At 54.4% G+C, this 26,352-nt stretch overlaps 3 protein-coding genes across 8 annotated transcripts in view; 2 read left to right on the top strand and 1 right to left on the bottom strand.

Moving 5' to 3' along the window:
- Positions 1 to 20,246, top strand: part of MYRF (myelin regulatory factor) — a 63,768-nt gene extending 43,522 nt beyond the window's left edge. For 2 of the 5 annotated variants that reach the window (XM_080594947.1, XM_080594943.1), the window contains 20 exons: positions 2,113 to 2,308; positions 2,757 to 2,833; positions 3,133 to 3,243; positions 3,533 to 3,623; positions 5,151 to 5,351; positions 6,054 to 6,162; positions 6,745 to 6,854; positions 8,205 to 8,365; positions 8,886 to 8,958; positions 9,279 to 9,367; positions 9,723 to 9,791; positions 10,465 to 10,545; positions 12,530 to 12,615; positions 12,830 to 12,991; positions 13,783 to 14,076; positions 14,632 to 14,719; positions 15,059 to 15,133; positions 15,286 to 15,388; positions 15,833 to 15,907; positions 16,283 to 20,246. In XM_080594947.1, coding sequence (XP_080451073.1) covers positions 2,113 to 2,308; positions 2,757 to 2,833; positions 3,133 to 3,243; positions 3,533 to 3,623; positions 5,151 to 5,351; positions 6,054 to 6,162; positions 6,745 to 6,854; positions 8,205 to 8,365; positions 8,886 to 8,958; positions 9,279 to 9,367; positions 9,723 to 9,791; positions 10,465 to 10,545; positions 12,530 to 12,615; positions 12,830 to 12,991; positions 13,783 to 14,076; positions 14,632 to 14,719; positions 15,059 to 15,133; positions 15,286 to 15,388; positions 15,833 to 15,907; positions 16,283 to 16,369 — 2,338 coding nt within the window. In that variant the 3' untranslated portion in view covers positions 16,370 to 20,246. The remainder of the gene's footprint in view (positions 1 to 2,112; positions 2,309 to 2,756; positions 2,834 to 3,132; positions 3,244 to 3,532; positions 3,624 to 5,150; positions 5,352 to 6,053; positions 6,163 to 6,744; positions 6,855 to 8,204; positions 8,366 to 8,885; positions 8,959 to 9,278; positions 9,368 to 9,722; positions 9,792 to 10,464; positions 10,546 to 12,529; positions 12,616 to 12,829; positions 12,992 to 13,782; positions 14,077 to 14,631; positions 14,720 to 15,058; positions 15,134 to 15,285; positions 15,389 to 15,832; positions 15,908 to 16,282) is intronic. The other 3 variants (XM_080594945.1, XM_080594946.1, XM_080594944.1) reach the window with 3 other exon arrangements.
- A 999-nt stretch (positions 20,247 to 21,245) lies between these two features.
- TMEM258 (transmembrane protein 258) lies at positions 21,246 to 22,640 on the bottom strand. The gene is made up of 4 exons (XM_080595081.1): positions 22,515 to 22,640; positions 22,189 to 22,298; positions 21,954 to 22,106; positions 21,246 to 21,392 (listed from the first exon to the last, which is right to left on the bottom strand). Exons 1-3 carry the CDS (start codon positions 22,515 to 22,517, stop codon positions 21,980 to 21,982), a joined length of 240 nt encoding a protein of 79 aa, XP_080451207.1. The 5' UTR covers positions 22,518 to 22,640; the 3' UTR covers positions 21,246 to 21,392; positions 21,954 to 21,979.
- Positions 22,619 to 25,599, top strand: FEN1 (flap structure-specific endonuclease 1). Of its 2 annotated transcripts, none has more exons than XM_080595034.1 (2): positions 22,619 to 22,723; positions 23,469 to 25,599. In XM_080595034.1, exon 2 carries the CDS (start codon positions 23,470 to 23,472, stop codon positions 24,613 to 24,615), a length of 1,146 nt encoding a protein of 381 aa, XP_080451160.1. In that variant the 5' UTR covers positions 22,619 to 22,723; position 23,469; the 3' UTR covers positions 24,616 to 25,599. The 2 variants fall into 2 exon arrangements, with proteins under 2 accessions (XP_080451160.1, XP_080451161.1); XM_080595035.1 differs by having other exon boundaries at positions 22,695 to 22,723; positions 23,430 to 25,599.
- Positions 25,600 to 26,352: the final 753 nt, after the last annotated feature.

Genomic DNA, 26,352 nt, shown 5'->3' with positions numbered 1-26,352 from the left:
GGGGCCGAGTGTTTCTGGAGACAGGGGGAGCCTGTCGTCTTGTTTTCGGCATGTGTTTAGCAGCCATCAGTTTGAGTGACGTTAACCAGAGCATGTTTTGGAAGCATCCACGGTTTGGAACTTCGGCCAGCCCTTCCCATTCCTCTGCTTTCTCTGTTACAAACCCCTGAGGCAAGTGGTTAATGCCTGGGATCCTGGGCATGCGGAGGCAGCTCAGGGGCAGGGCGTCTTGGTGGAAGCAGCTGGGAAAAGGGCTCCAGCACCCACGGGCGAGCACAGAAGGTGCCAGGGCCAGCCCAAGCGAGAAGAGCCAGATGAAGAACTCGGGGTTGTGGCCAGGAGGAGGGCGACCACAAAGGGGAATTCCTTTCGTGCTTCTAGGCTAAGGTAGCGCTCTGCTCCCACCGTCTGGTTTGTGTTCAGGGGCGGCACGGGCGGCCTCGGTCCCTCGGGTGCAAGCGATGACTGCTTGCTCACAGGCATCCATGACAGCCTGGAAAGTCCCCCCAGACTTCACCTGGCAGTAACTGTGCGAGGGCATGGAGGGCTGTTGTCGCAGAGGAAAGGAGGTGGCAGCCAGGCGTGTGGGGGGGGTGAGAGTAGCCCTTGCATGTCTCTGCTTCCTGGAGTTCGCTGCGGTCTGCCCCATCCATCACTGTCAGTCTGTACTCCTCCCCAGTGTCCATCTGTCTGTACTGAGACCTAGAGGTGGAAGTCAGAGGTAGTTTGTTTTCATGGAAGAGTACTCAGTAATTTTTAAGACTTATGTCAGAGGCTAGGCTGAGCTACCTTTCACCTCCTGAATATTTCTTTAGGCTCAAGAAAAAAAAAAGGCAAAAAGGTGGGATTCTGGTGTTCTGCTAGAAATTGCTGATGGGAAGGCAAGCCGAGAGGCATCTCCTCCAGGCAGGCAGCACATCCCAGGGGCCCACCAGCCCAGGTCAGGGCTCTCGGATGGTGAGAGAAAGGGGACTTGCTGCAAAGGCCACATATTTCCCTCGTTCCCATGGCCACCAGCCTGTTAGGGAGATGCAGATTAAACCTCCCCAGCTGGTGCGTGTTGGCTGGGCAGCCAGGGCCCCCTCTTCCTCCTCTGGCTGTGCCAGTGGGAGCTGGAAGCTGCTGGCAGCAGCCGAAGCAGGTGTCGGCGGTGTCGGCAGGAGCCTGGTGCGCAGGCAGCACCGGCCGGCAGTAGGGCAGCACGGGCAGCATCCGGAGCGCGGTGGTGGAGTGAGCGGAGCTGTGGGACCAGCCCGAGGTGCTGCACCAGCGAGCAGCGCTCAGGGTCTGCCCCAGGCTTTGGGCAGGCTGCTGCTTTGTGCTCGGTGTCACCAGCATGCATTGAGCCAGGGCTAAGGAGATGCTGGCTGCTGGCTCATGGCTGTCATGTTTTTTTTGTTTTTTTGTTTGCTTGTTTTATTCTCTGTTATACTTCTTGTATACTTCTCGTATACTTCTCTCTTCCATTGTGTTAGTATTGTAGTTTAGCATATAGAGGGATGTTTACCCCAGCATCCTCATCAAATCCTAGTCACAGGAACCACATTTCTTTCCAGTTGAAGACTCAAGCTTTGTTCAAGCGATGCTTGCAGCTCTAAGGGGATGATACAGACCTTCTCAGGCCTCTTATCCTGCATGACAGGACAGATTGCTGTGCAGGGCTTGGGCAAGGTGTTGGGTTCATGTCTGAACCTGGGAACCCCGGAGCAGTGTTGGTGCAGAGCAAGACGGACCGCCTGCACGACTGGCACAGCACGTGCTGGTGCTCTGCAGCTATGTGACGCTCTCTCCTTTGCCCCAACACACCCTCCTTCTCCTCCCTTGTGCTTGCTGTGCCTCAGGATTATTTTGTGGCCATATGTGTAGGTAGAGGTGGCCTCAGTCTGTTGAGGTGGGACCGTTCATGAACAGTCACTGTTCGTCTGTGGTGGCACGTGGAGGTGAGCCCAGGGACCTTCCCAGGCGGGGTGGTTTACTTGGGACATGTATCGTGCCCTGCAGACCCCTTGTTGCCTCTGTTTCTGGGTGCATGGCTCGTCCTGCCCCCAACAAACGTAAGCCTCTCGTGGTGTGCTCGGGGATCTGGTCTAACACCTGCTGCCTTTTCCACAGCCCCATGCTCACGTACCGCGTCGATGCTGACAAGGGGTTCAACTTCTCAGTGGGTGATGACGCCTTTGTGTGCCAGAAGAAGAATCACTTCCAGGTCACGGTCTACATCGGCATGCTTGGAGATCCCAAGTATGTGAAGACCCCTGAGGGCCTGAAACCCTTAGAGTGCTTCTACCTGAAGCTGCACGGAGTGAAGGCAAGCAGGAGCTAAGGGCCAGTAGCAAATCCAGTAGGGAGAAGGGGAGCTTGGCAAACAGCTGGGGTCAGGCAACACCATGTCTTTCACGTGCTAAGTCATAAGGGTGATTGTAGGAGAGTGCTGAAGGCCAGAACAAGGCAGACCTTGAAATATAAGGCCTAAGACAGACTCAATTGCCCCCTGGGTGTCGTCAGGGCTGCCTCTCACTCACCTTTGGCTCCAGAGGTTTGCAGGCACTTTGGGAAGATCCATTCACCCTCAACCTCATCCCTGCCAAGGGAGGCACCTGTGCTTGGACAAGAATGGCACCCAAGCTTGGCGTTGCTCCTTAGTTGTGCTGAGTCACAAGAGGGGCTGGGCAGACAGCTGACATGTGTGGAGGCTGGGGAAGAGGCGGCGGGAAGGGGAAGGGCTTTTTGTCACGTACCCAAACCTTTCTTTTCAGTTAGAGGCCTTGAACCAGTCAATCAACATAGAGCAGTCGCAGTCAGACCGCAGCAAACGGCCCTTCAACCCTGTCACGTGAGTATTGCCCAGGCTGCATTCATGTCGGGGAATTGCTCCTGGGGAATAAGCATTAGCAGGAGAGGGTGGGGAAGGGAGCTGAGCTGGAGGCCTCAGGGACAGTATTGTGGGTAGCACACCCTCCAGTTTTATCCTCTGTTGCCCACGGCAAAGTTTTCCTTTCTTTACATTCCCTACTCCACTCTGTGCCCAGCTCATAGACCTACCTTGGTGGAACAGGCCAGGAGATGGCCATTCCCCAAGGACCCTCCTCTCCAGCAGTATCCTCACTCTCTCCTCTGTTTCCCCTTCCCCAGGGTCAACCTGCCTCCAGAACAGGTCACCAAGGTCACTGTGGGGCGGCTGCACTTCAGTGAGACCACAGCCAACAACATGCGGAAGAAAGGCAAACCCAACCCAGACCAGAGGTGAGGAGCAAAGACACCTTCTTCAAGCTGTTCTGAGTTCTCAAGGCCTGTGGATGTCCCAGTCCCCAGCGTGGGGAGTGGCAGGTCCAGCATTGTCCCTCCTTTTCTGTGTGGAGGAAAAGAGATGTCTGCTGTGGCCACAGGAATGGTTGTCCCCGTTCTGTGAGGGGTTGCAGACGGGAGAGGGGATGTGCCAAGCCCACTATGACAGCCTGGTGCCTCGGCCTTGGGGCAGACTCAGCAGTTCCCAGTGCAGGACGACACGCTGACCTCTCCCCCCTTTTGGCAGGTATTTCATGCTCGTGGTAGCCCTGCAAGCACACGCACAGAACCAGAACTACACGCTCGCAGCCCACATTTCTGAGCGCATCATCGTCCGAGTAAGTCCTTCCCTCCTCCCTCAGCCTCTGTGGGTGCCCCCAGCCCTTCGCTGGGTGACCTGGGCAATTCTCTTTCTGGCTTTCCCCACCCCGCCCTTGAATACCTTCTCCAAACTGTCACTGCCTTACTTGTAGCTATCCCTGTCTGTACCTGGGTTCTCACTCCGGCCTTTCCACATCTGTTTGGTGAGAGCAGCTTCAGGGCATGCAAGAACCTGGTTCAGGACAGGGAGGGTGTCCCCTTGTCCCAGCCCTGCCCTGGTGCCAAGTAGAGCTGTTGGGAGAGCAGTTGTTAGGACTTCGTAGCAAGGACAAGACCTCCAGGTGCAGCAAGACGGGGTGCCTTCTCAGGGCTGCACTTTTTGCACATACTAAGGTGGAAGTGCTCAATTGGGAATGTAGAGGAGCAGGAAGAGAGAGGCACCATCCCCAAACCCTCCAAGGGCTCTGTTAGGAGAGCAGTCAGCTCTGTGTCCTGAAGGCACGGAGTAAAACACACACACAGAGGGGCCTTGGAGTCTGCAAACAAGGGCATGATGAGTTACACAGCCTCCAGGGTGCCCAGAACTTCAGGGAATTGCAGGCAGCCTGGACTACCCCCTCCCAACCTGTGAGTGGGTCACAGAACTGTGGCAGCAGACCAGAACCCCAGGATTTGGGGCTCAGGAGCAACAGCCGTATCACTTATGGTCTCCAGCTGTCCTGCATGGTTCTGGTTGGAATTGTTGGAAGAGCTCTGAAAGCCGAGATAACAGGCAGCTCAAAAAGGCAAGGACTATCCTTTAGAGAGAGGAGCAGAGTGGGCATAAATTTGGTTCCTGCTGGAAGAGGCTTAGACAGGACAAGCAGATGAATGCCAAGGTTGCAAGGGCAGGCTGGGATCTGTTCCCAGAGCTGACAGTGGATCCCTGCCACTTTCCTTTGTGCTGCTGCAAAGCTCTCTCTCACACCTCTGTAGCCTTGCTTGTCCTCTTCTGGCTCTGCTGTGACTGTCTGCCCAACTGCCTGCTGTCCCTCCTGCGGGGCTGATGCTGTCACAGCTTGGCCTTGAGATATTCCTGGGGCCATAATGTGGTGTGCTGCGGGCTGGAGAGGGCATCCCTGCCAAGATCCTGTGCCTTGGACTCTTCATCCCAAAAGTCCCCTCTGGCTTCTCAGGCCACCTGGATCAACATGCCCCAATTTCAGCTGAGATCTTCCCTATTCCTGGCTCCCTTCTGCAGAGCAAGGACACAGCCATGCTGTTGGGGTGCTTCTGCTTATCCCCAGCTTTGTTTCCTAGCTGTTTCCCACCCACACTAAGGGGGACAGTGTGCTTGGAGCTCTCTGATGTCCACCAGTTCCCTGTGGCCTTCCCTTCAAACCAGTTCCTCTGCAAGGTGCATAGTGGGACAGGACTGTGGGGCTCTCCCGATGTCACCCCTCTGGCCATGTCTCAGAATGCCTCTGCCCGACAGCACTGCAGCATTTTGCTGCTTGGTTTACTTACTGCTGTTTTCCAGTTCCCAATTTCCTGTCTCTCTACAGGCCTCCAACCCTGGCCAGTTTGAGAGCGACAGTGACGTGCTCTGGCAGCGGGCACAGCTCCCTGATACTGTTTTTCACCATGGCCGGGTTGGCATCAACACAGACCGCCCCGATGAAGCCCTTGTGGTCCATGGCAATGTGAAGGTCATGGGTTCGCTGATGCACCCGTCAGACGTCCGAGTGAAGGAGGACATCCAGGAGGTAAGAGCCAGGCAAACCAGGCTAGGCTTGGCTGATCAGGGATCTGAAAAGGCACTGCAGAAAGCGTAGGTGTCCTTGTGAGCTTGTTTCAGCAGCTGATTTTGACAAAGTCATAGGAAGCCTGAGCTCTTATTGACTGGACAGGAATGACATTAGCAGTCTGTCTTTCTCTGTATGTCCCAAACACAGCCTGTCCATTATGTCTTAAAGAATATTGGCACTTCCACTGTTAACCAGAACTAGCACATGCAAAACTGACAAACCTGAAAACAAGTGAATACCTCAGGCAGCACACTGGGGCTTGCCAGAGCCTGGGTGAGAGGCTCAGCTCTGCTCCAAAGTCCTCTCAGCTGGATGTCTCTGTACAGGAAAGCTTGGTGCAGTTGTGTCTCATGTTTACGAAAACTGCCTCTGCCCTGTGCCTGGTTGTGCAATGGGGCTCGGTTTCCTCCTGGCTTCTCTGCCCAAGGAACATATCCAATGATGAGAACTGGACATTAATCCCAGTGCAAATGTTCTTTGTCTCCATAGCTGGTCTGAGTAGGGTTCAGGGCTGTTTCACGAAGTACCTCTTGCCTTTGGGACCTGTTGTAAAGGCATTAACATGAACTGTAGTGGGTTTTGCTGCCTGGGGTCAGAGTCATGGGATCTTAAGGAGCAACACCCCACTTAGGAGTTGCACATGTGTCTGTTTTGTGCCAGGTGGACACCACAGAGCAGCTGAAGAGGATCTCCCGTATGCGACTAGTACACTACAACTACAAGCCCGAGTTTGCAGCCACAGTGGGCATTGACAATACCTCTGAGACAGGTACAGGCCCTGTGTCACCCTGCTGTGGTACCCTGCTTACATCTGCAGCACCGGACCTTATATTCTATGACCTACAGTAGCATTTTGTTTGTGGGGCAGCCCTGCCAGGCACAGGGCTGGAGAGGGGGGGCCTCTCTGAAGCATAGGCATTTAATAAAGCTCTCTATTTAGTGAGCTGGAAAGAAGGTGGCATTTCCCATAGGTGGCTTCTAGCCCCTCACTTGGGCTGTGGTAAGGCTCCTCCAAGTACCTACCACTCCAGGGGTGCACAGGGAGCCTGGACACAGCCATGTGCTACAGCAGGGTAATGCACATACCCATCCACATGATCTGGGAACCAGCCTTGCCTGAACAGCCTCTTCTTCCGCAGCTGAGACTCAGTGGTCTATGGGCTGCCCAGGCAATGAGGCCTCTTTATGAGCTCTGCTTGGCCCTGCCCAGGCTGGGGTGAAGGGGAAGACAGCCTTTGTTTTATCCCCAGCACGGAGGGCTCCTGCCAACAACTGCTCTGGCAAGAAAAAGATTTGTGGCAGGAGGAGCGCTGTCCAGATCCCTGTGACCCACTGTGTCATTTCCACGCAGGTGTCATTGCACAGGAGGTAAAGGAGATCCTTCCTGAAGCTGTGAAGGACACCGGGGACCTGGTCTTTTCCAATGGAAAGACCCTTGAGAACTTCCTGGTAGTAAACAAGGTCAGTGGCAGCCCGAAGGGACAGGAAGGGTGGGGAAGCCGGGGAGGTTGTTGAACCTGGGTCAAGGGAGTTATGGAGCTGGAAGTGGAAGAAGGAAAGAATGGTGCCTGGGAAATGTTCCTAAGCCAATACCACCTGTACGAGTTTCAGACCTGTCTGATCTTTCAGATGTCAGGAGCAGACCTGAGTGGACAGCAGACATCTGCAGGGAGGAACTAGCCTGATGTTGGTGAAAGTTGGCAGCATCTCCCTCGGGAAGGACTCCCTGTTGGCAGCTGCCTGCAGGGAGGCTCTTAGTCATAATCTCTCCTTTCTAGATAAGATAAGGTGGTTATGTCAAGATAACCAGGAGCACCTGGCTACTTGACCTCACCATAACCTGTGGCAGCCTGTTTGCTGCTCTGGGCGTTGAGGAGACAGCCTCCTATAGCACACATCCCTAAAGTTCTCCCAAAGCTGCCGGTTTTCTCCTGCATCACTCTGTCCTCAGTGCCCAGAGTATGAATGGCCAGGACTGACCTTAGTGCCATGTTTATCCTTTGTGGAAGCCTAGATCCCTGCAGTTACATCACTAACGAGCAGTAGCCAGGACCATGGACTTTTCCATAGTGTCCAAAACCCTCTGAGCTCAGTGCTGTACCAGCATGCCAATGAGATGTGCTGCCTTGCCTCGGGGAGCTTTGCACAGGGATATGGAGTAGCAGAGCCTGAGGGTGGACAGGAGGCATGGGTGATGCCACAGTGCCAGCAGCAGTATGTGGGATGTAGCTGTGCTTGCGCCAGAGGGATGTGCTTGTGCTGGAAAGCCCTGCCTTTACCAGAGGGGCTGCAGGGGGAAGGCTGCTCTCCAGAAGCTTCTGAATTTGGGCTCTCCATTGGTCTGAATCCACTGGCTTTTGGATAATGATGCAAAATAGCTCCAACAGCTTGCACCACAAGCAGGAGACAGTCTTGGAGGGCTGGGAAGGGGCAGAGAAGGGGCAAGTGGGGAGAATTCCTCTCTTAATTTAACCAAGGGCTCCTGACGAAGATGAGTACTTTGTGTCTGTCCTTTGTGACTGAGGAGGACTCCTTGGAGTAACACCAGCAGAGGACACAGTTCTCAGGGATCAATGAGCTAACACTTATTGTTTGGGTTGGATTTTAAGAGAACTCTTGTTCTCGCATCCAGGGGCTGTGTGCCTTACTGGGTGGGTCTCGTCTCCACTCCCCCAGTGCTGGGGGGGTGTTGTGTAGGCTTTCCCGTGAAACAGGGCACGGGAAAGCAGTCAGAGTGGATGGATCCATAGTGGGGAGAAGGAGTGCCTCCATGTGCCTGGCCACTCAGACTTCTGACCTGTTCCCTGGCAGGAGCGCATATTTATGGAGAACGTGGGAGCTGTGAAGGAGCTGTGCAAACTGACAGACAACCTGGAGACTCGCATCGATGAGCTAGAGAGGTGGAGTCACAAACTGGCCAAGCTCAAACGGCTCGACAGCATGAAATCAACTGTGAGCTCTGGGACATTCAGGTATGAGGGCAAGGGAGCCAAAAAGGATGTCTTCTTCAAGCCCGGGCAGCCCTGAATGGCAGCCCATTTGGGGAAAGAGGAGATGGGAAGGAGTGGTGGGGCATTGGCAAGTTGTTATGTGGTCTGCAGTAGATTCAGAGAGCTGAAGGATCTGGCATACACATACCAAAATCCTGCTCTCCGACCAGCCCCAAAAAAAACGCTATGAAATCATCACCACGTTTTTCCAGAGTTAGTGAGTGGCATTCTCAGAGCAAAGAGTTTCTCGCGCTTCCAAAATTGTTATACTGACCTATGTCAGCTTATGAAGGTTTGGGGCAGAATTCAGGCTTTCTGGGCCAATGCACCAGCACCCACCTGCCCCCCAGAGCAGGCTGAGTGACAAGGGTTTGTGACTGTCGTGTCACACAGAGATTTCTTCCCTGGCAGAGAATCACGGTTTTGCCTGAGAACCACTCGAGGTGCAGTGGCAGGGCCTGTCCCTGCACAGCTCAGCTCGATTCCCCCTTTCTCCTTGCAGCCAAGCAGGAAGCCAGTTCAGCCGTGCAGGAAGCATGCCCCACAAAAAGAGGCCCCACAAAGTAGCCAGCAAGGTAAGGGACTGCTCCCAACCAAGTGTTGCTGTGCAGGGGAAGGTGGTCTGCCTGGGATCAGTCTTCTGCATGGTTCTCCAGTGTTTTCCTGCACATGCTGCAGAGGGAGAGACCCGGACTGCTCCCATTTTCCTCATCTCTCTTTCCTTTTTGTCCATGCCTAATGAAGGCATTATCTGGCTTCTGCTCTGAGGGGTTTCAGGGCTTGCAGGGGAGCAGAAGGAAAGTTTGGAATGTGATGGGTGGGAACTGTGTTCAGAAGCAGAGAGGACCGGAGTGATAAAGAGTCCTGAGCTGACATTGGGATTTCTGTCTTGTAGTCACCATCGGTTGTCCCGGAGCAGGCCTGTATCAGTCAGCGCTTCCTGCAAGGCACCATCATTGCCCTGGTCATCATCATGGCCTTCAGGTGAGACCATGCACCCAGGCTTCTGCTTCACCATCCCCCTCCAGCTCATTGGCTTGGTCTAGGCTGGGCCAACCAAACAGGCAGTGCTGGAAACACAGTTTGCTTCATTTCCAAGGAGTGGTCTCACTTCTTACTGCCTCCTGGAGGCTTCCCAGCACCATGGGGTGGTAGGGAGGCTTACGGGTGCCTCAGAACAGGGAGGTCTAGCTTTTATTACCATCTGTGAAGTGGACATTGAGGGGCTGTGGACCTCCAGTTTCTTTCATGGGCTGAAATCCCTTGGAAGCAGGTCAGCATCATGCGATGTGCCATCCTCATGCCTGTCCTCAGCCTGTACCTCTCTCTGTCTTTTCAGTGTGGTGTCCATGTCCACACTCTATGTGCTGAGCTTGCGCAGTGAGGAGGACCTTGTGGACATCGATGGGTAGGTACCTCTGGGCTCTGTGGGAAGGATGTGGTGCCTGGGGCAGTCTGAGGCAGGAAGAGCAGCCACCATGGGGTTACTAACCACAGCTCCAGTGAGCCATGCTGTAAAGCCAGCCAATTGTATCCATGCATCCAAGCCTTACGTTGTTCACAGCAAGAAGTGAGGAACAGAGAAGAAAAAGAAAATGTCCTGATGTTTGGCTGCTCACATACTCATGGCCTGTCTGAATGTTATTTGGATGCCTCTTCTGCTGGACTGAAACAGCACAGTCCCACTGCCTCTGGTGGGGCTGGACCAGTCTGTATGAGGCAAGGGTGCAGACTGCAAGCAGTGTCCTTAATGTGGAGAGAGTATCGAGGGAGTGGCCCCAGCACAGTGTGCACACGGTTAGCCTGTGCTGGGCATTCAGTTTCAGCACACTTCACTCCTTTGGGAGCTCACAGTACCAGATAATGAGTCTCTTTTTCTCTCTCTTTTCCCTGTCCTACTTCTCTCCCTCTTGTTCTGGTTACATCTCCCATCCAACCCATTTTCTTTCTACTTTCACTTTAATTTTCCCTTTCTTGTCTTTCCATTTCCATTATCTTCCATGCCCTCTTTCATTCCCCCTTGCCCTTCCTCACTTCTACCAACCCTCCTTTTCTTCCCTTCTCCCTTCACTGCCCTATAGCTCTTTTGCTGTGCCCACTGCCTGTCTCCTGGCCCTCTTTCGGCACAGGGGTCCTGGGGTCCCGGTCGCTCTATGCCCACGGTACGTTACTCTTTCATTCTACTGTTATTTAATTGTTGCATCCTTTCTCTCAATTCCTCTTCTTTCTCCCATCTGCACCACAGAAGACAAAGAATCTTAGGCAAAACGTGAAGGCAAAGAAAGGGATACAAATACAGCTCAGCAGCTGGAGCTCCAGGAGGAAGGACTATGGACCCTGTCAGGCAATATGAAAGGGAAATTAGGAATAGTGGATTGAAGAAGCAGTGAATCAAAGGCTAAATAAAGAAGTTTCATACTGCAGGTAGAGCAGGAGTGGGCAGTATGAAAGAAGTGAAGGGAGTATTTGAAAAGGATGGAGACTGAAGAATTAGCCCAAAAGATGTTCCTACCCTCTCTTCATATATGAGTAGTTTTATTATGAAGGGTCACTCTAAATTATAGGACAGCTTAGTGTGCAAAAGAAGGACATAAAAAAACAACAAGAACAATAACAACAACAAAACCTTAATTGTTTCTTTATATGAGCCGTTACTACCGGGAATGCTTGAGAATTACTGACTCAGTTCTGCTGGTGTCTGACTCACTAACAGGCAAGTTACTGAAGTGTCCAACTGGTCTATAAACTCCACTCCTATATTTTGCCACTTCAGGAAAAGCAATATCTTCAGAAGAATAAATAGAAAGCATGTTTGAGAGGTATGGCCTTAAATATCTTACTGCAACACCAGGAAAGTTGGCTGAGCTACTAATTGGGAACAGACACTTAAAGCATCTTTGTTGATGTGATCTGCAGGGCTGCAGCAACATACTTCCCTTTAAAGGAAAACAGGTCTTATTTGTCTGTCAGCACCCTTTGAACAAAGTGCTGCATAAAGAGCAGTGGAAGGCATGTTAATTTGTTCTTTTTAGAACTACACAGCAGTATTTCACAAGAAGCTATTAAAAAAGTAGTTGCTCGTGGGACGCAAGATAAAACCAGGCATGGAAAGTGTTGACAAAGGCAGTGGAGGACCTTGAGGGATAGAGGTAGATCTTCAGCTGGGATAAAGGTTGGCTCCAGAGGCTGGTGTCCACGTGTCCTCCAGGAGACCACTATTGTGTCTCCTTTAACTAAAAAAAGAAGTATATGTAATAAGTTAAGTCTTGCAGGTGACAGTGGTATTTGGGTTTCTCTAAATGAACAAAGGCTCCATTTATCTTTGATAAACCTTGAGCAATGCTAAGGGGACAGATAGGACATTGTTTCAGGACAAGCAAAACGTGGGACAGAGCAAACTGAACTGAGGAGGGACTGGACAGGTGAAATCTTTAATTTCTTTGTTAGGAACTGAGTAGGAATCTCTGCCTGGTGGGCAGCTGCAGTCTGTGAAGGCAAGAGGCTGTGTTTATCCCATCTCTCCACAGGCAGTAGCTGGTGCCTAGAAAAAAAGAAAAGGGGAGAAAAACAGCACCAGGCAGTGGTTCCTCACTTTTCACATTTGCCCCACCATCCACATGAGGTGCCTGTGGCTTCCTCAGCTTCAGTGAAATGCCTGAAATTGAGTAGGGCAAATCTAGGTGGGATTGTGTGTATTTCTAAAAAACAAAAAACAACACAAAACACAAGGTGAGGAAGTATCTCACATCCTGAGACCCAGGCATGTAAATCCACCCCAGAGATCACTATTAGAAAGTAAATTCACTGAGTAGTCTTTTCCACAGTGAGCACCAAGGGAGCATTGCTTGTGTCCTCTGAACCAGATTAGGCTTGTCCATGCCATGGGACAGCCACACCATCTTTTGTGACATTTCCTAGCTCTCCTAGCTGTCTTTGTGGCTTGTGTGCCTCTCTCCTGCCTTGCTTTCCTTTCCCAGAGCACTCCAGTCTTTACTGCTCCTCACCACTGCACTCTATGCCTGCTCTTGCTCTGTGTACCTGGTCCCATCGACCCACTCACTGCTACAGCTGCTTCTCTCTTCACGTACAAGTGACACCATGGTTCCCTGTGGTAGAGGTTTTCACTCGTGTTTCCCTACATTTCAGGGCAAGCCAGAACTTTGATAAAACGCAGATGGTGCGATCCACAGCTGCATCAGACAGAGCCAGTAGCAAGACCCCCACACAGCACGGTAGGTCACAGCACAGCAGCGGGCACAGCAGACACACAGGGGTTGTGGTGCTGGGTGATGGTCACAGCTGTACCTCCATGCCATGGGCTCAGTGACATGGAGCTGTCTTCATGCTGGGAGGTCCTGGGGCTGTGGTTTCATGGACGGGATGCTGACGGCGTGTGATGCTCCTTCCCTTGGCTTATTCCAAGTGTCTCTCCTCTTTGCCCTGCAGTCACAGCAAATGTGCTTGACTTGCTCAGCAGTTCACCCGGTCACAGTGTGCTAGCATGCTTCAACCCACCTTGTTTCTCCATGTGCTGCTCTGCTGCTCCCACCAACGTCTCCTCCGTTGCCCTCTCTGAGACCAGCCCTACTCATGCCACTAACAGGACAGGTAAGTACCAGCCCAGCAGGAGGTGCTGGGACAACCCTGCGCTGTCCGTCCCACCACTGTGTCACCTCAGATCCCTCACCTGGTTTCTCACCTCTCTCTGCACCTTATGAAAATGACATGCAGCCTCCACAAGGTACCCGGTTTCCTCCACACCCACTGCCTGGAGGGGCTGAGGCAGCTGGGGGCAAAGTGGGACTGCCAGGCTGCGCAGCCTTTGCTTCCTTTGTGGTGTGGTTTTGTACATCCCTGATCACGCTGCCAGGGTAAGTGGGGACTGGAAGGTCTCTGGAGCTCAGCCAGGACAGGGCCATGAGAGGCTACGCCAGGCTGGCCAGTGTGCCCGAGCAGCCATACCTTGCAGTCTGGCCTCAGGCCTGTGTTTGCTTTGAGCAGGATTTTGGCAGGCCAGGAGCTGTGCTGCCTCTTGGCTGCCCAAACAGGGCTTTTGCAAGCTCTCTTACTCTATCACCATTGTAGGAGCAACAGCACCTCAGGCAGTCAGAGCAGAGCTGTAACAGCCCTGGAGTCATGCCTTAAATACTGCCCTATGCAAGGGTGGTGCGGTGCCCGCTCTTTGTTCCCACAGCCTGTCACAGCTTCCCTGTGCTGCAAGGGTTTTGCACCATTCTCTCCAGGCATGGAGGCTGTTACACATGGGGGTGTAATGCCGGAGGTGACGCTGGGACAGGACGAGCCCAGAGCTGACAGCCCTTCTCTCTGCACTGGCCTTGGAGGCAGGAATGCTGCCAGCCTCTGCCTCTCAGCGCAACCTCTCTCCCTTTCCTTTGCAGACCAAAGTCAGACCTCACTCCTGCCAGTGACAAATATCAAAGCCAAATCCAGGGGCGTCACCGGAAAAGCGACCTCCTACACCAAGTGGCCAAAGACGCCTGACAGGTCTCAGAGCTTCGGCAGCCCCAATGCCAGCCCCTCCTCCCCCTTCACCCACCTCCAGGGCAAATCCAAGTACATCTCCAACCTCTCGCTCTCCCGCAGCAACTCCCCGCTGGGGCAGGCCCGGCAGCAGCGCAGCGTCAAGCAGCCGGTGAGCGAGTGGCCCCGCACAGAGGATCCCAGCACAGATGGTAGGTGGGCCCTCTCCTCTTCCATCCCCACAGCAGCACCGTACCCCTGGGCAGCCTTCTGGGGTATCCTCCATCATCTGGTTCCCTCGCTGTGTCCCTGGGCTGTGGCTTGTTTGCCCTCAGCTCTTCCAGTGCAGCCAGGTTCAACCTCCAGCCCTGCGCTTCCTTCCCCTGCTGCCCTACGCTTTCTGGTCGTGTTAGTCCCTTGGTTCCCTTCTGAGGCTGCCGTTAGGCAACTCCCTTCACAGCCCCACCAATCAGCCTTTTCCAAATTAGATTTAGAGGAAGAAACGCACAGGTTCAGTCATGTTGGTAGCAGAGGGAAAGGAGTTTGCTGACCAGCCACTGGCAGAGCCTGAGGCAGCCTTGCTCCTGGCTCTCCGTGGCTGGTCGTGGTGTTAGCGCAGCGTTGCGGCAGTGTGGCCCTTCTCTCTGATGGCATGGGGATGCGGAAAGACAGTCTCAGTGCCCGGCGTCCCTGCCAGCCCTCCTCACCCAGGCTGCCCCAGCTGTCATCCCTTTGCCGTTCCTACATTGCCCGTCTCCCACCTGCAGGACCAAGCCCAGTGCTGCACTCCATCCGGATCGTGGAGATCGACATGGCCATCCAGTCCCAGTACTGCACAGCCAGCAACACATGCAGGTGAGCAAGGCTGGGATAGCTGCTCGAACGTTGGTGGCATCCTGGGGAGCTCCAGAAGCAGGTGGGCAGTTCCTGGAGCTTTGGGCCTTTCCCTACGATCACCCAGAGGCAGCCCTTGCCGCTCCTTGGACAGAGGAGCTGGGGCTCGGGGTCCAGCCCTGCTCCTTCACCCAGAGTGCAGGAAGACTGCATTTGATGATGAGCTCGCCCTTGGGAACTAGCCTGGGAAGCCCTCCCCTCTGAAGTCTGAGCCCAACAGAGACTTTGGGTCCTGTCCCGGCCATCTCACAGCCAGCTGCAATGCTGTGATCAGATCTAATGCACTCTCTTTCTCCCTAGGACTGGGAACTTCACCTACCGCATCCCTGTCAGCCAGCTCACAGCAGTGAACACCAACCTGACCCTGGAGATGAAGTGAGTGGGCAGGGCTGCTTTCTTCGGTGTTTCTGCACCCCTGAAGTCAGCAGGATACTGTGCCATGTCACTGTGGTGTCTGTTGCCCGTCCTGGGTAAGAGACAGCAGAGGCTGGTGCCTTCCAGGGTCTCACCACATCTTGTCTCCCCAGCTCCTCTTCCACGTTGACCGTCTCCCTTTGTGGCCTTGTCTACAGCGACCCCTGCCAGGATGCCGTGAGCACAGACAGCTCCACCAATGCCACGGACACGCAGGTAGGTAGGGTTGGGCTTACAGAATCCACACTCGTGAATTGTCACCCCAACACAACACAGATGCCTCCAGAAGGGACTAGAGCAGTCTGGCTAGGGCAGCGCAAGAGTTGCTGAAGGGACTTTGTGCTCTGATAGCCGTACTCTGCACTGACTATTGTAAATGTAAATGTAAATGTACCTCAGACATCCCTGCACCAGCTGGTCACGCAGTGCTCAGTGCTTTTGATGCCTGTGGATCTGGATAAAATGTCTAAGTGCCTCCTTGCCCCACTCTTAATCCAGCTCTATTGCTGATCTTGGAGGTGCTGCTTCTGCTCCAGAGACAGCTGTAGGGTCACTTGACAGAGAGGGGTTGTGCATTTCCTTGCTAGTCTGCCCTAGGAGGACATCCTGGGATGCTCAGCCCTGGTCTTATCCTCCCCCCCCCTCTGTTTTCTTCCCCAGGAAACAACGCACCGTTGGCCTCTCGTGATGATGTCTTTCAGGGAGTTCACCTACCACTTCAGAGTAGCACAGCCTGTGAGTACAAGCAGCTGCTTTGCCTTTCCTCTTGTCCAGGGCTAAGTGGAAGGAGAACAATGGGAATGTGGCATCATCATGGCACAGGTTTAGTGTCCACATTGTGTGGAGAGCCTTCCACAGCCCTTTCTATCATGGCTGTTCCCTTCCAAGGCACACAGGTAGTAGAGAGATGTAATTCGGGGGGTGCGGGGAACAAGTGCCTAGCCACACATGGGGAAGGGCGGTGCGATAGAGCCAGCTGCTCACATACAGGCCTAGAACAGATGATGATCTTTGTCTGTGCCAGCACATAGTTCAGGCACAATTCCCCCCCCTCCTTGGAGCATGCATCCTGCCTCTGTCTGTAAGCTCTTTTCTTGCTTTCTCACATAGGGCCGAGCCAACTGCAGCACTACTCCCGAACAGATGGGACACCTTTTCACTGACTATTATTTTCAGTTTTACTGGCTCTGTGAGTGAGTCCTGGCAGCACCAGTGCCCTCTGGTTGGAGAGAGGAGGGGGACTGGTGACACTGGGGAGACTCCCGTACACCCTCCTCCAATAGCCCCCAGCCCCATCTTACCCCCATCACCTGCTTCAGGCGTGGAGCTGGTTTGGTTGTGGCTGGTGATGCAGACACTGAAGCACAGCACACACGGAACATAGGACCTAAGCCACAGAAACACAACCAGCCTTGCAGTGTCTCCTGGGCTCACCTAGCACCAACTCCCGCCACCCCACAACGCCCCGAACACCTCTCCATCCCTTATGGGGACGCTTGTGTCTCCCGTCACTTCTCCTGCCCCCTTTGACACTGGATTTGAAAGCATTTCGCTGGACTGAATGTGGACAGGTCTGCCACATCCCAGAGCACGGATGGGAGCTCCATCCTGTACTGGCCTAGTGGTCCCGGATGTGCCACATCAGTTCTCCGCAACACTGGAATTGCTCAACACTGGAGCCCTTTCCAAGAGGGAAACGCTGGAGTTTCACCAGGAAAGGAAGGCTGTGCCTGGACGTACTGGAAGTTGTACACTGGAGTTCTGTTCCTTCTAGTTGGCCCAGGGCCATCCCCTGCAGCCCCCCTCCACAGACCCCTGGAGACCCCAGGACCCCTGAACAGACCATTCTCTGCGGACAGCAAGAGAAGGTGCAGCTTCCACGTTTGCCCTGCCTGTCCCCCTCTCCTCACTGTACTCTGTCACCGTATCCAGGTCTGGATGGATAAACATAAGAACCCCACTGAAGATGCTGCTGAGGCTGTGCCCAGGCCAAACCACACATGGGGACGCTTGCTATCAACCCATGGGAGAAAAATTACCCCAAGCCACCTGCGTTAAGTGTCGTGGGGACCTGTTTCCTTCATTTGCCAGCAGCATGTGGCCTCTCACAGTGCATGTGGAGCTGCCCAGTTGTCTCTTGAGTCAACGCAGCCACTCCACCCAGATGTGCTGAGAACGACCACCGGCAACAGCCGGCGCGCCCTGCAGAGCCAGGCTGGGTCGCTGGGGATGCGTGGTGTGGTCTCACTGCACCACCAGGCTAACGGATCTCTGCCAGGCACTGGCAAAAAGAGGCTGATTTTCTCCCACTAAGGAGGAAACAGCAGTGACTGTGGGTCCTCGCTGTCACCGTTCTCAGAAAGCAGTGATGTTGAGTGTACTTTGGGTATTTTTACTGTTACAAGTTCTTAACTTGCTAAACTACTGAATTTTTTTTTTAAGCCGTATAAAAATGGGTCTCTTAATCCTGTCCCTGTTGAGCTATGTGTGTCTCACATAGGAAACCAAAGGGGGCCACTGCTAAGCTCCACCTTAAAGCTTGACTGCTACAGCGGTGCCGGGACGTGTCGGAGCGACCAGCGCTCATGCGTCCTGCCCCAGCCCCTCTCGCTGAAGAAGGAGCCCTCTGCACTCCTGTAGGCTGAGCCACCACCGGGTCCATACAGCCGTGACTCATTTTTCTAAGAAAGCAGCAGCCACTGCTGTGGAAGGGCAGAGAGGGGGAAACACCACTCTCCAGTCCTGAAGGAAACTCTAAAGCTGGCTTCAGAGAAGAGCAACCTTGGCCCTTGCGGTCCCGTCGCTGGACGCAGGCAGCTCAAACCGAACTGTTTTTTGGGAAACTGCATCAGGCTCTGGCTGCTGCATTTTGTTCCCGTCAGTGGAGATGGATGCAGCAATCCCTCTGCCACCACCAGCTGGCTCGGCTGCTCCAGAGAAAGAAGCTGCAAAGATGTTTTAGCCGATAGAGAGATGGTTCCTGCGTGCACCTCGTGGGACCCTACCCTGCCTTCCCTCCCCAGCCTGCTTCAGAGCTCCCTTCTGAGTTTGTCCCAGCAGAGCAGCCATAGCCTTGCACTTCCTTGCAGCATCACTGTGAGTTTGTGTCCCTGCCTCCAGAGGACCTGGCCCTTTCCTTTATTTGCAGGGAAGATTTGAGGTCAGGCCTTCATTCCCATGCTGTGCCTGTGGGCAGCAAACAGTGAACTACATCGGTGATGCGCTCCAGTTACTAAAATGCACTGAAGCCTGGGCAGCCAGGAAACGGAGGGTGAGCAGGGAGTGCGAGGCAGCCAAGTGGGAATGAAGCTCACGAAGGCCTTCTGCCCCAGTTTGGGGAGCTTGGAGAGAGAGCAAGAGGTCCAAAGGCATGGGAGTACCTATGCACAAACAGGTCAGTCAGCTCCATTTCCAGCAGGATTTTCTGCTGCCAGCAGCTGGTAGGGAAACCCTCCAGCGTAGTGCTCCGGAGAGGATGCTTGATGCTCTTCTCTCCACCTGCCCTAGGCATTTTTGCCCAGCCTTAACCCGTGAAGTTGCTTTCTTGGCAGCTTTTACTCTCCAGTCGGCAATCAGTGGCCCAGGCTGGCAAGTCCTTACTGAGGCGAGCGATGCCCTGTGCTCCTCGAGGTCTGCTCAGCTGAGAGGTAGCCTTCTCAGACCCAGCCACTGTTTTCCCTTACTGCCGAACTGGGCTTGAGGCCCGTGCTCTTTTTCAGCCCCCGCAGAGGCAACGGGCGGTGCCGTGAGGGCCAGAGCTGAAAGCGCTGCCTGCAATCCCCACCACCAACCCCCCTCACTGATGGTCATGGCCGAGGGCAGCCGAGAGCCAGGCGAGCTTCTCCCCTGCCACAAGGGAAGCTGCTCCGAGGGGGGAAGGAAGCAATCAATCACTGGAAACGCTAGCAGCGGTGGCCCAGGAGGAGATGGAGTCTCTCAGGTGTCCCTGCAATGCTTAGCCAAGGGGTTTACGAGGGCCCCAGCGAACCAAGTGCCTAAGGGCTATGGGAACATCTCTAGTGCCTTTTTCTGCTAACAGGACTGTACAAGGGAACGGTGGTTTCCCATGCGTGTACTGAATGCTGCGTGCCTCAAAAACAGTGGCCAGTTAGCTCAATAAATGAGGGGAGGCAATACCTAACGTGCAAGGGGTGGTCCGAGCCCCCATACAGCTGTTTTACAGCAGAAAAACACAGGGCCTGACAGCGATCCACAGTATCAGAGATTCAGAATGCCATCTTTGGCATCTTATGTTGCTGAAAACCGTATCTTTTGTCTTAAAGTACATCACAAATCATACACCAGCTCCACGGGCAGCTGCACAGCAGTATGACAGCAAGGCAGGAACGAGCTCAGAAGGGTTTTGTAGCGATGAAAGGGTCATAGGATTGCTTCTAAGGCCACAGAAACAGCTGTTTGCACAGACTGCCCCTAGAGGTTCCCGCCCTACCCACCGGTAACTACAGATGTGTTCCCCATCCCCAATCAGTAACAAGAGAGTTAACAATCAGGCCTTTCCCTGCATGAGACGGAGGGAGCTCTGAGCCAATGTCTCCAGCCTTACAGCCTGGGGAAAACCCTCTCTTCAGCTGGAAACAAGATGCTTCATCTCTCTAGACATTCTTGGCAGGAAGGAAGACGAGCATGGATACGAGGCCACTTGCCAAAGTCTGGCTGTTTCGGAGTTTGTTTCAAAAGCAAATTCACAAACATTCTGTCCTACTGTTAGAGCTTAAAGCCTGTAAATAGAGACTATGCCACCACTGCAAGAATTAAGAAAAAAAAAAAGTAAAGCACTAATTTGTTTGGTTTAAATGTTGCTGTCACAGCTTTAATCACTGTATATTGCCAGCAAGTTTGTAGAATTGCCTTCTTAGCAGGTATTATTGATTATCGGTTTTTATTTGTGGGAAACAAGCGTGGTTTCCCTCCTTTCTTTCTGATTTATATTTATATTTTGCCGAATTTGAGTGCTGAGTCTCCGGATCCCCCACTTTTTTGTTTGGCTTATTTAGACTTTGTTTTATGCTCGAGGTAAATATGCCCATATAAATAAATATATAAATACTGCTTTGTATCCAAGGATGGCTCCTGGCTGTGTTCCTCCCTTGCTATGAAAAAACAGCCTTTCGGGTCAGTAGTTATAAGCTGCTTGTCACAAGACCGAGGAACTCCAGCGCCACCTGCTCGGCGTGAGCTTCCAGACGTGCACAGGTTGGGGTCAGGACAACTGCAGGCTGTGGCTGCTCACTGCTATGCAGCACACTTTTGACCAGATGTAAGGTCATGGCTCATGCCTCAAAGGCCAGGTCCAGACCCAGAGGCATCCGAGAATACTTACAGAGGGAAAGCTTCTTTACCAAATAGGAAATTAGGGCTTTAAATCTGTACAGAATCTGTTGAATTTCCAACTTTGAACTCTTAATTGCTCTGAAAGCTGGACTACAAATTTAGGCTCCTCTTGCACAGCCCAAAGGTAAGTACACCCACCTAGCAAAGAAAAGCTGACTTTTTGGAGAGAAAGCCTCTGTTCCTTACCTTTCTCATGCTGCTGAAAGGAAGTAACCAGTCTTTGTGCTGCACCTTTCTGATCTTGTCACATCAGTGACCCCAGTCTCTTGGGGCCACAGCACAGTGCTGACGAATTCCCCAACATAACACCCTCTCACCACTGAAATCTGCCCACATCTGACAGCTGCTTCCCCTGGCTTCCCACACTCGCTGCAGCCCAGGAACTCCACTACCAAAGACAGCCACTGTCAAGCTGCCTAAGTTTGACACCAGGGATGTGTCACACACCACCAGCTGCAGTTTCACAGCATTAACTATTCTCTGCAGTAGGAAGTCCAGCTCAATTCCAATTGCGTGTTCAATAGCCTAGAAGGAAATACAAACTGTGCTCGATTCCTTACAAACAGCTGTTCCAGCTGCTGAAAGCAGCCAAGGAGACTGCTGCTGGAATTTCAGGTGCAATACAGGGACCATCCCAGGGCTCATGGATTTTGTGCAGAAATCAAGGCTGTTTCAAAAAGCCAGGTGAAAAGCATCTGAAAGACAAACCGCAAGTCCAAAGGCAGGTACATCACAAAGCCAGCTTTATTCAGGTTTGGTTTGTTGTGCTGGCAGCAGTCACCTGACAGGAGCACAGTCCATGCCTGACACAGGCTTCCTTGTAGAAGTGTAAAAGAAATATAAAAAGAGCTTCTGCAGGGCCTCCCACCTAGAACCAAAGGAGAGAGGAAGGAGGTGAGACAGCTTTACCCAGAGCAGCCCTGGACGCTACTGTAGCTGCTCAAACCACAGCCTGCCGGGGCTGTGCAGCTAGGCAAGCACAGAGAAAGCCTCATGCAGCGAGGGGGCAGATCCCCCACCAGATGCTGCTGGGTCAGAAACACGCCTTGAGCAGAGGAGTGCGCACAGCAAGCGCACTTCCTCGCTGCCTCAAACTGGGATGAACACCAGTTCTGACCGCAGATAACAGAGGGGCACAGGACCCCTCCCCACTAAAATCATCCAGTGGCTGCGCTGCAGCTCAGCGCTGGCAGAAGCGCAGCTGATGGAGGAAAAGCAGCGGCAGAGGTGTGTGCTGTGAGGCAGCTGCACTGCTTAAACCTCGGGGCCGCCCTGCGGAGGCTGGGATCAGGGCCCGGCCCTTTACATGCCCTAAATCTGCCCCCGAAGAAATCTGGGTTTTGTACAGAGCAGCTGCCCTGGGGGCAGGTCTCCCGGCACCCCCTGCACGCAGACATCACGCACGGCACGAAGGTCTCGGGCAGCTTACAGCCGTCGGGGGGGCGCCGGGCGGCCTCACACGTAGATACCGACCCACAGCAGCAGGAACAGGACGCCGAAGCCCATGAAGAGCGAGGCCACCAGCGAGATCAGCAGCTCCTTGTAGATGTCCCGCGTGTACTTGGTGGAGGTCACCTCATAGCTGCGGGCCGGGGGTTAAGGCGACAACGGGGGCACAGCGAGGCACCGCCACCCCCGTCCCCGTCCCCGGTCCCGCAGGATACACGAAGAACCAGGCGGTGAAGAACATGCCGATGGCCAGCAGCACCACGGTGAGGTGCGGGAACACGGCCGGGTTCACCGGGCTGGTGTACCGGCTCATCGCCTCCAGCTCCTGCGGGGGCACGGCGACGGGCAGCGGGGCTGGCGGTTCCCGGGATCCCCGGTCCCCGTTCCCCGTCCCCGCTTCCCCTCCTCAGCCCCCGATTCCCGGCCCCGGTTCCCGTTCCCGGTTCCGCCCCAGGCCCCGTTCTCCTCCCCGGCCCCGGCCCCGGCCCCGGTCCCGGTCCCGGTTCCCTTCCTCAGCCCCCGGTCCCGGTCCCGGCCCCACCATGCCGCCCCAGGTCCCGGTCCCGTCCCGTCCCGTCCCGACACGTCGCCCCGGCTCCCGCCGCTGCCCGCCCCCGCCGGAAGCGGAACCGCGAGCGGTGCGTGCCGGGACGGGGGGACGGAGCGGGGGGAGCCGCGCCCCATTGGCTCCGCCGGCTCCCGGCGGGCGTCGCGGCTGAGCGCGGGAGCGGCGGCGGCGGGACGGGGCGGGTAATGGCGGCGGGGGGAGAACGGCGGGGCCGGGGCCGGGGCCGGGGCCGGGGCTGGGAGCTGGGAGCTGGGAGCTGGGAGCTGGACCCGGGGCCGGGGCCGGGAGCTGGACCCGGGGCCGGGAGCTGGACACGGGGCCCGGGGCTGGGGCCGGGGGCTGGAACCGGGACCAGGACTGGGGGTTGTGACCGGGACCAGGGTCCGGGAGCGGGGCCGGGGCCGGGGCCGGGAGCTGGGAGCTGGACCCGGGGCCGGGAGCTGGACCCGGGGCCGGGGGCTGGAACCGGGACCAGGACTGGGGGCTGTGACCGGGACCAGGGACCGGGAACGGGGCCGAGAACGGGACCGGGAGCGGGGCCGAGGCCGGGGCCGGGGGCTGGAACCGGGACCGGGACCAGGGACCGGGAGCGGGGCCGAGAACGGGACCGGGAGCGGGGCCGAGAACGGGACCGGGAGCGGGGCCGAGGCCAGAGTCGGGGGCTGGAACCGGGACCGGGACCGGGGATGGGGACGGGGCCTGGAACTGTGGCTGAGGGGTGGGACCGGGACCAGGACCAGGACCAGGACCAGGGACCGGGAATGGAATCGGGGCCAGGGCCGGGGTCTGGAACCGGGATCAGTGTCAGGGTCTGCAGCCTGTGGGGCACGGATTCCCGGTGCTGGGGGGAGCCGTCCCCATCTCCCTGTCCCTGCCCGGTCCCCGCAGCCCCCTGCGGGCGCTGAGCGCAGCCCCTGTGCCCCGCAGGATGGGGATCCACGGCCTGGCCAAGCTGATCGCCGACGTGGCGCCCGGCGCCATCCGTGAGAACGACATCAAGGCGTACTTCGGGCGGAAGGTGGCCATCGACGCCTCCATGAGCATCTACCAGTTCCTGATCGCCGTGCGGCAGGGCGCCGAGGTGCTGCAGAACGAGGAGGGCGAGACCACCAGCCACCTGATGGGCATGTTCTACCGCACCATCCGCATGGTGGAGAACGGCATCAAGCCTGTGTACGTCTTCGACGGCAAGCCGCCGCAGCTGAAGTCGGGGGAGCTGGCCAAGAGGACCGAGCGCAGGGCTGAGGCCGAGAAGCACCTGCAGGAGGCCCAGCAGGCCGGAGAGGAGACCAACATCGAGAAGTTCAGCAAGAGGCTGGTCAAGGTGACCCAGCAGCACACTGACGAGTGCAAGAAGCTGCTCATGCTGATGGGCATCCCCTACGTGGAGGCCCCGGGGGAGGCGGAAGCCAGCTGCGCCACCCTGGTGAAGGCAGGGAAGGTCTATGCGGCCGCCACGGAAGATATGGATTGCCTCACCTTCGGCAGTCCCGTGCTGATGCGGCATCTTACTGCCAGCGAGGCTAAGAAGCTGCCCATCCAGGAGTTCCACCTGAACCGTATCCTGCAGGACCTCGATCTGACCTGGGAGCAGTTTGTGGATCTATGCATCCTCCTGGGCTGCGACTACTGCGAGAGCATCCGCGGCATCGGGCCCAAGCGGGCCGTTGAGCTCATCAGGCAGCACAAAACCATTGAGGAGATCGTTCAGCACATAGACACCAATAAGTACCCTCTGCCCGAGAACTGGTTGCACAAGGAGGCCCAGAAGCTCTTTCTAGAGCCAGACGTGGTCAACCCTGACGACATCGAGCTGAAGTGGACGGAGCCGAACGAAGAGCAGCTCGTCCAGTTCATGTGCGTGGAGAAACAGTTCAACGAGGAGCGCGTCCGCAACGGTGTCAAAAGGCTGAGCAAAAGCCGTCAGGGCAGCACGCAGGGCCGGCTGGATGACTTCTTCAAGGTGACGGGCTCCATCACGTCGGCCAAGCGCAAGGAGCCTGAGTCCAAGGGGTCGGCGAAGAAGAAAGCCAAGACCAACAATGCCGCAGCCAAGTTCAAAAAGGGGAAATAAGCAGACTCAAACCCCGGCCGTTAGTTTTTATGCTCAACTGGGAATTTTTGGCTAATAACAAACAGTCGTCTTTCTGTCCTGTGTGTCACTGCTTGGAAGGATGCTGTGCGGGTTGCTGTCAAAGTCCTTCCAACAAGGCTAGGCTAGTGAAAGATGCGAGTGCTTCAGCAGCAGTAGTAAGGCGTAAGGCTGGGGGGCAAAGAGGGCTGAGATCTGCAGCTTGGGGGAGCTGGCAGGGGCAAGAAGCTGGTGGGCGAGGAATGAGGGGGCTGCGTTCAGCATTTCAGCTGCAGCTTCTGTCGGTTGGAGGCTTTTGACAGTGAGGCCTCAGGGATGGGAGGTGACACCCAACCACAAATCCCTTCAGATTTAAGAGGTAAAAAGCTGAACACCTAGAGAGCGAATCAGGCACAGGTATTGGAGGAGAGGTTTCTCCCTGACACAGCTCATCTAAAAAGAGGTAAGGTGCAAGCGGCAGAGTCAGAAAATGAGGAGACATGAATGGAAGGCAAGGTGGAATTGGGAGGAGACTTGAAATAATGACGTAAGCTTCTTCCTTTAGTGAGGACCTCAGGTACTGGCTTCCTTCTCTTACTGTAGTCATTTTTCTTTGTTTTAAAAAAAAAAAAAAGGAAAAAAAAGCTGTATTGTGGATTCCAAAGCCCTGGCCTGCTCTTAATGCATAAACCGAGGATAAGCTGACCTGAAACTGCAGCTCTCCAACCCCAAATCTTCCCGCTAGGCTCAATTTTATGTTTAAAAAGAAAAATGTCAATAAACCTAAAATGGAAACCTCCTCACCCTCTTGATTTCTTAACACATCCTTCCACATTGTGCACACAGAGACATAGATCCCAGACTAAGGAGAAAAAAGATGCCTTTTTTTTTAAATTTTGTTCTGTATTTTGCGTAACCTTTTACTTGTAGAAGCAATGTGCTTTTCTTTTTTTTTTTCTTTCCAGAATAAAATTTATATACAAATACTTTTACCAAATTCTCTGGAGTGATAGCTTAAACCTTGTTGCTGAAGCTTGCACAGCTAAAGTAAAACCTCAGTTTTAAAGAGGAAACCCATTACTGACAATAGCTGACAAATCAAGCTCATGCCTGAATACAGGAAATTTGTGTTTTAATCCAGGTATTAACAGTGACTTGAAAGATTTGTAGACAACAGATCTGTGGGTCAGCTCTTTGCAGACTTACAAAACAAGAAGCCAGGCTTGTTTCAGAGGGGGATTCTATTAACATTGCTAAGATAACCCTGTTTTTTAAGCCTCCTCCAACACTCAGTAGGGAAATTAATCTGAAGCTTCAGGTGCTCCAAGTGCTCTTGCTACGTACAGTGCTCAAAGCTAATGATATACCTAATAGCTGCCAAATAGCCACTGCTTGGGCTGGAAAGGCCTTGTTACTCGTGATCTTTGGTGTGTTCAAAACCACAGTGTCTGGGGGATTTGACAAAGGTTCCAGTGCCAATCTCCTTGGCTGTGGGCACTGCTACATCACGGGGAAGATTTCATGGTGAAGGGAACAAATGTAACCGCTGTCCGAAAATGAAGAAGCTACAGAAAACAAAACAAACCCACACCTATTAGCAATTACAAATCTGTTCTCATTTGCTTGTCTAAATGTTAGGAACCTGATCTGCAGTTGCAGATGGGATGCATCTTCTGATGCACATTTTCAGGGCAGAATGTGTTTCTCCTTCGCTGCCTGCAGAAGCAGCTCGGAGAGCTA

Source organism: Anser brachyrhynchus, assembly GCF_964034855.1.
Source record: "Anser brachyrhynchus genome assembly, chromosome: 5".
Lineage (NCBI taxonomy): Eukaryota > Metazoa > Chordata > Aves > Anseriformes > Anatidae > Anser > Anser brachyrhynchus.
This window is presented reverse-complemented; position numbering and strand designations above follow the sequence as displayed.

What these genes read in the sequence shown, in the direction of transcription:
- FEN1 (XM_080595034.1), top strand. Translation starts at nt 23,470, where the DNA reads ATGGGGATCCACGGCCTGGCCAAGCTGATCGCCGACGTGGCGCCCGGC.
- TMEM258 (XM_080595081.1), bottom strand. An exon ending in TTCACCGCCTGGTTCTTCGT is followed by an intron (nt 22,107 to 22,188) that starts GTATCCTGCGGG and finishes CCCGGCCCGCAG; the next exon opens with CTATGAGGTGACCTCCACCA.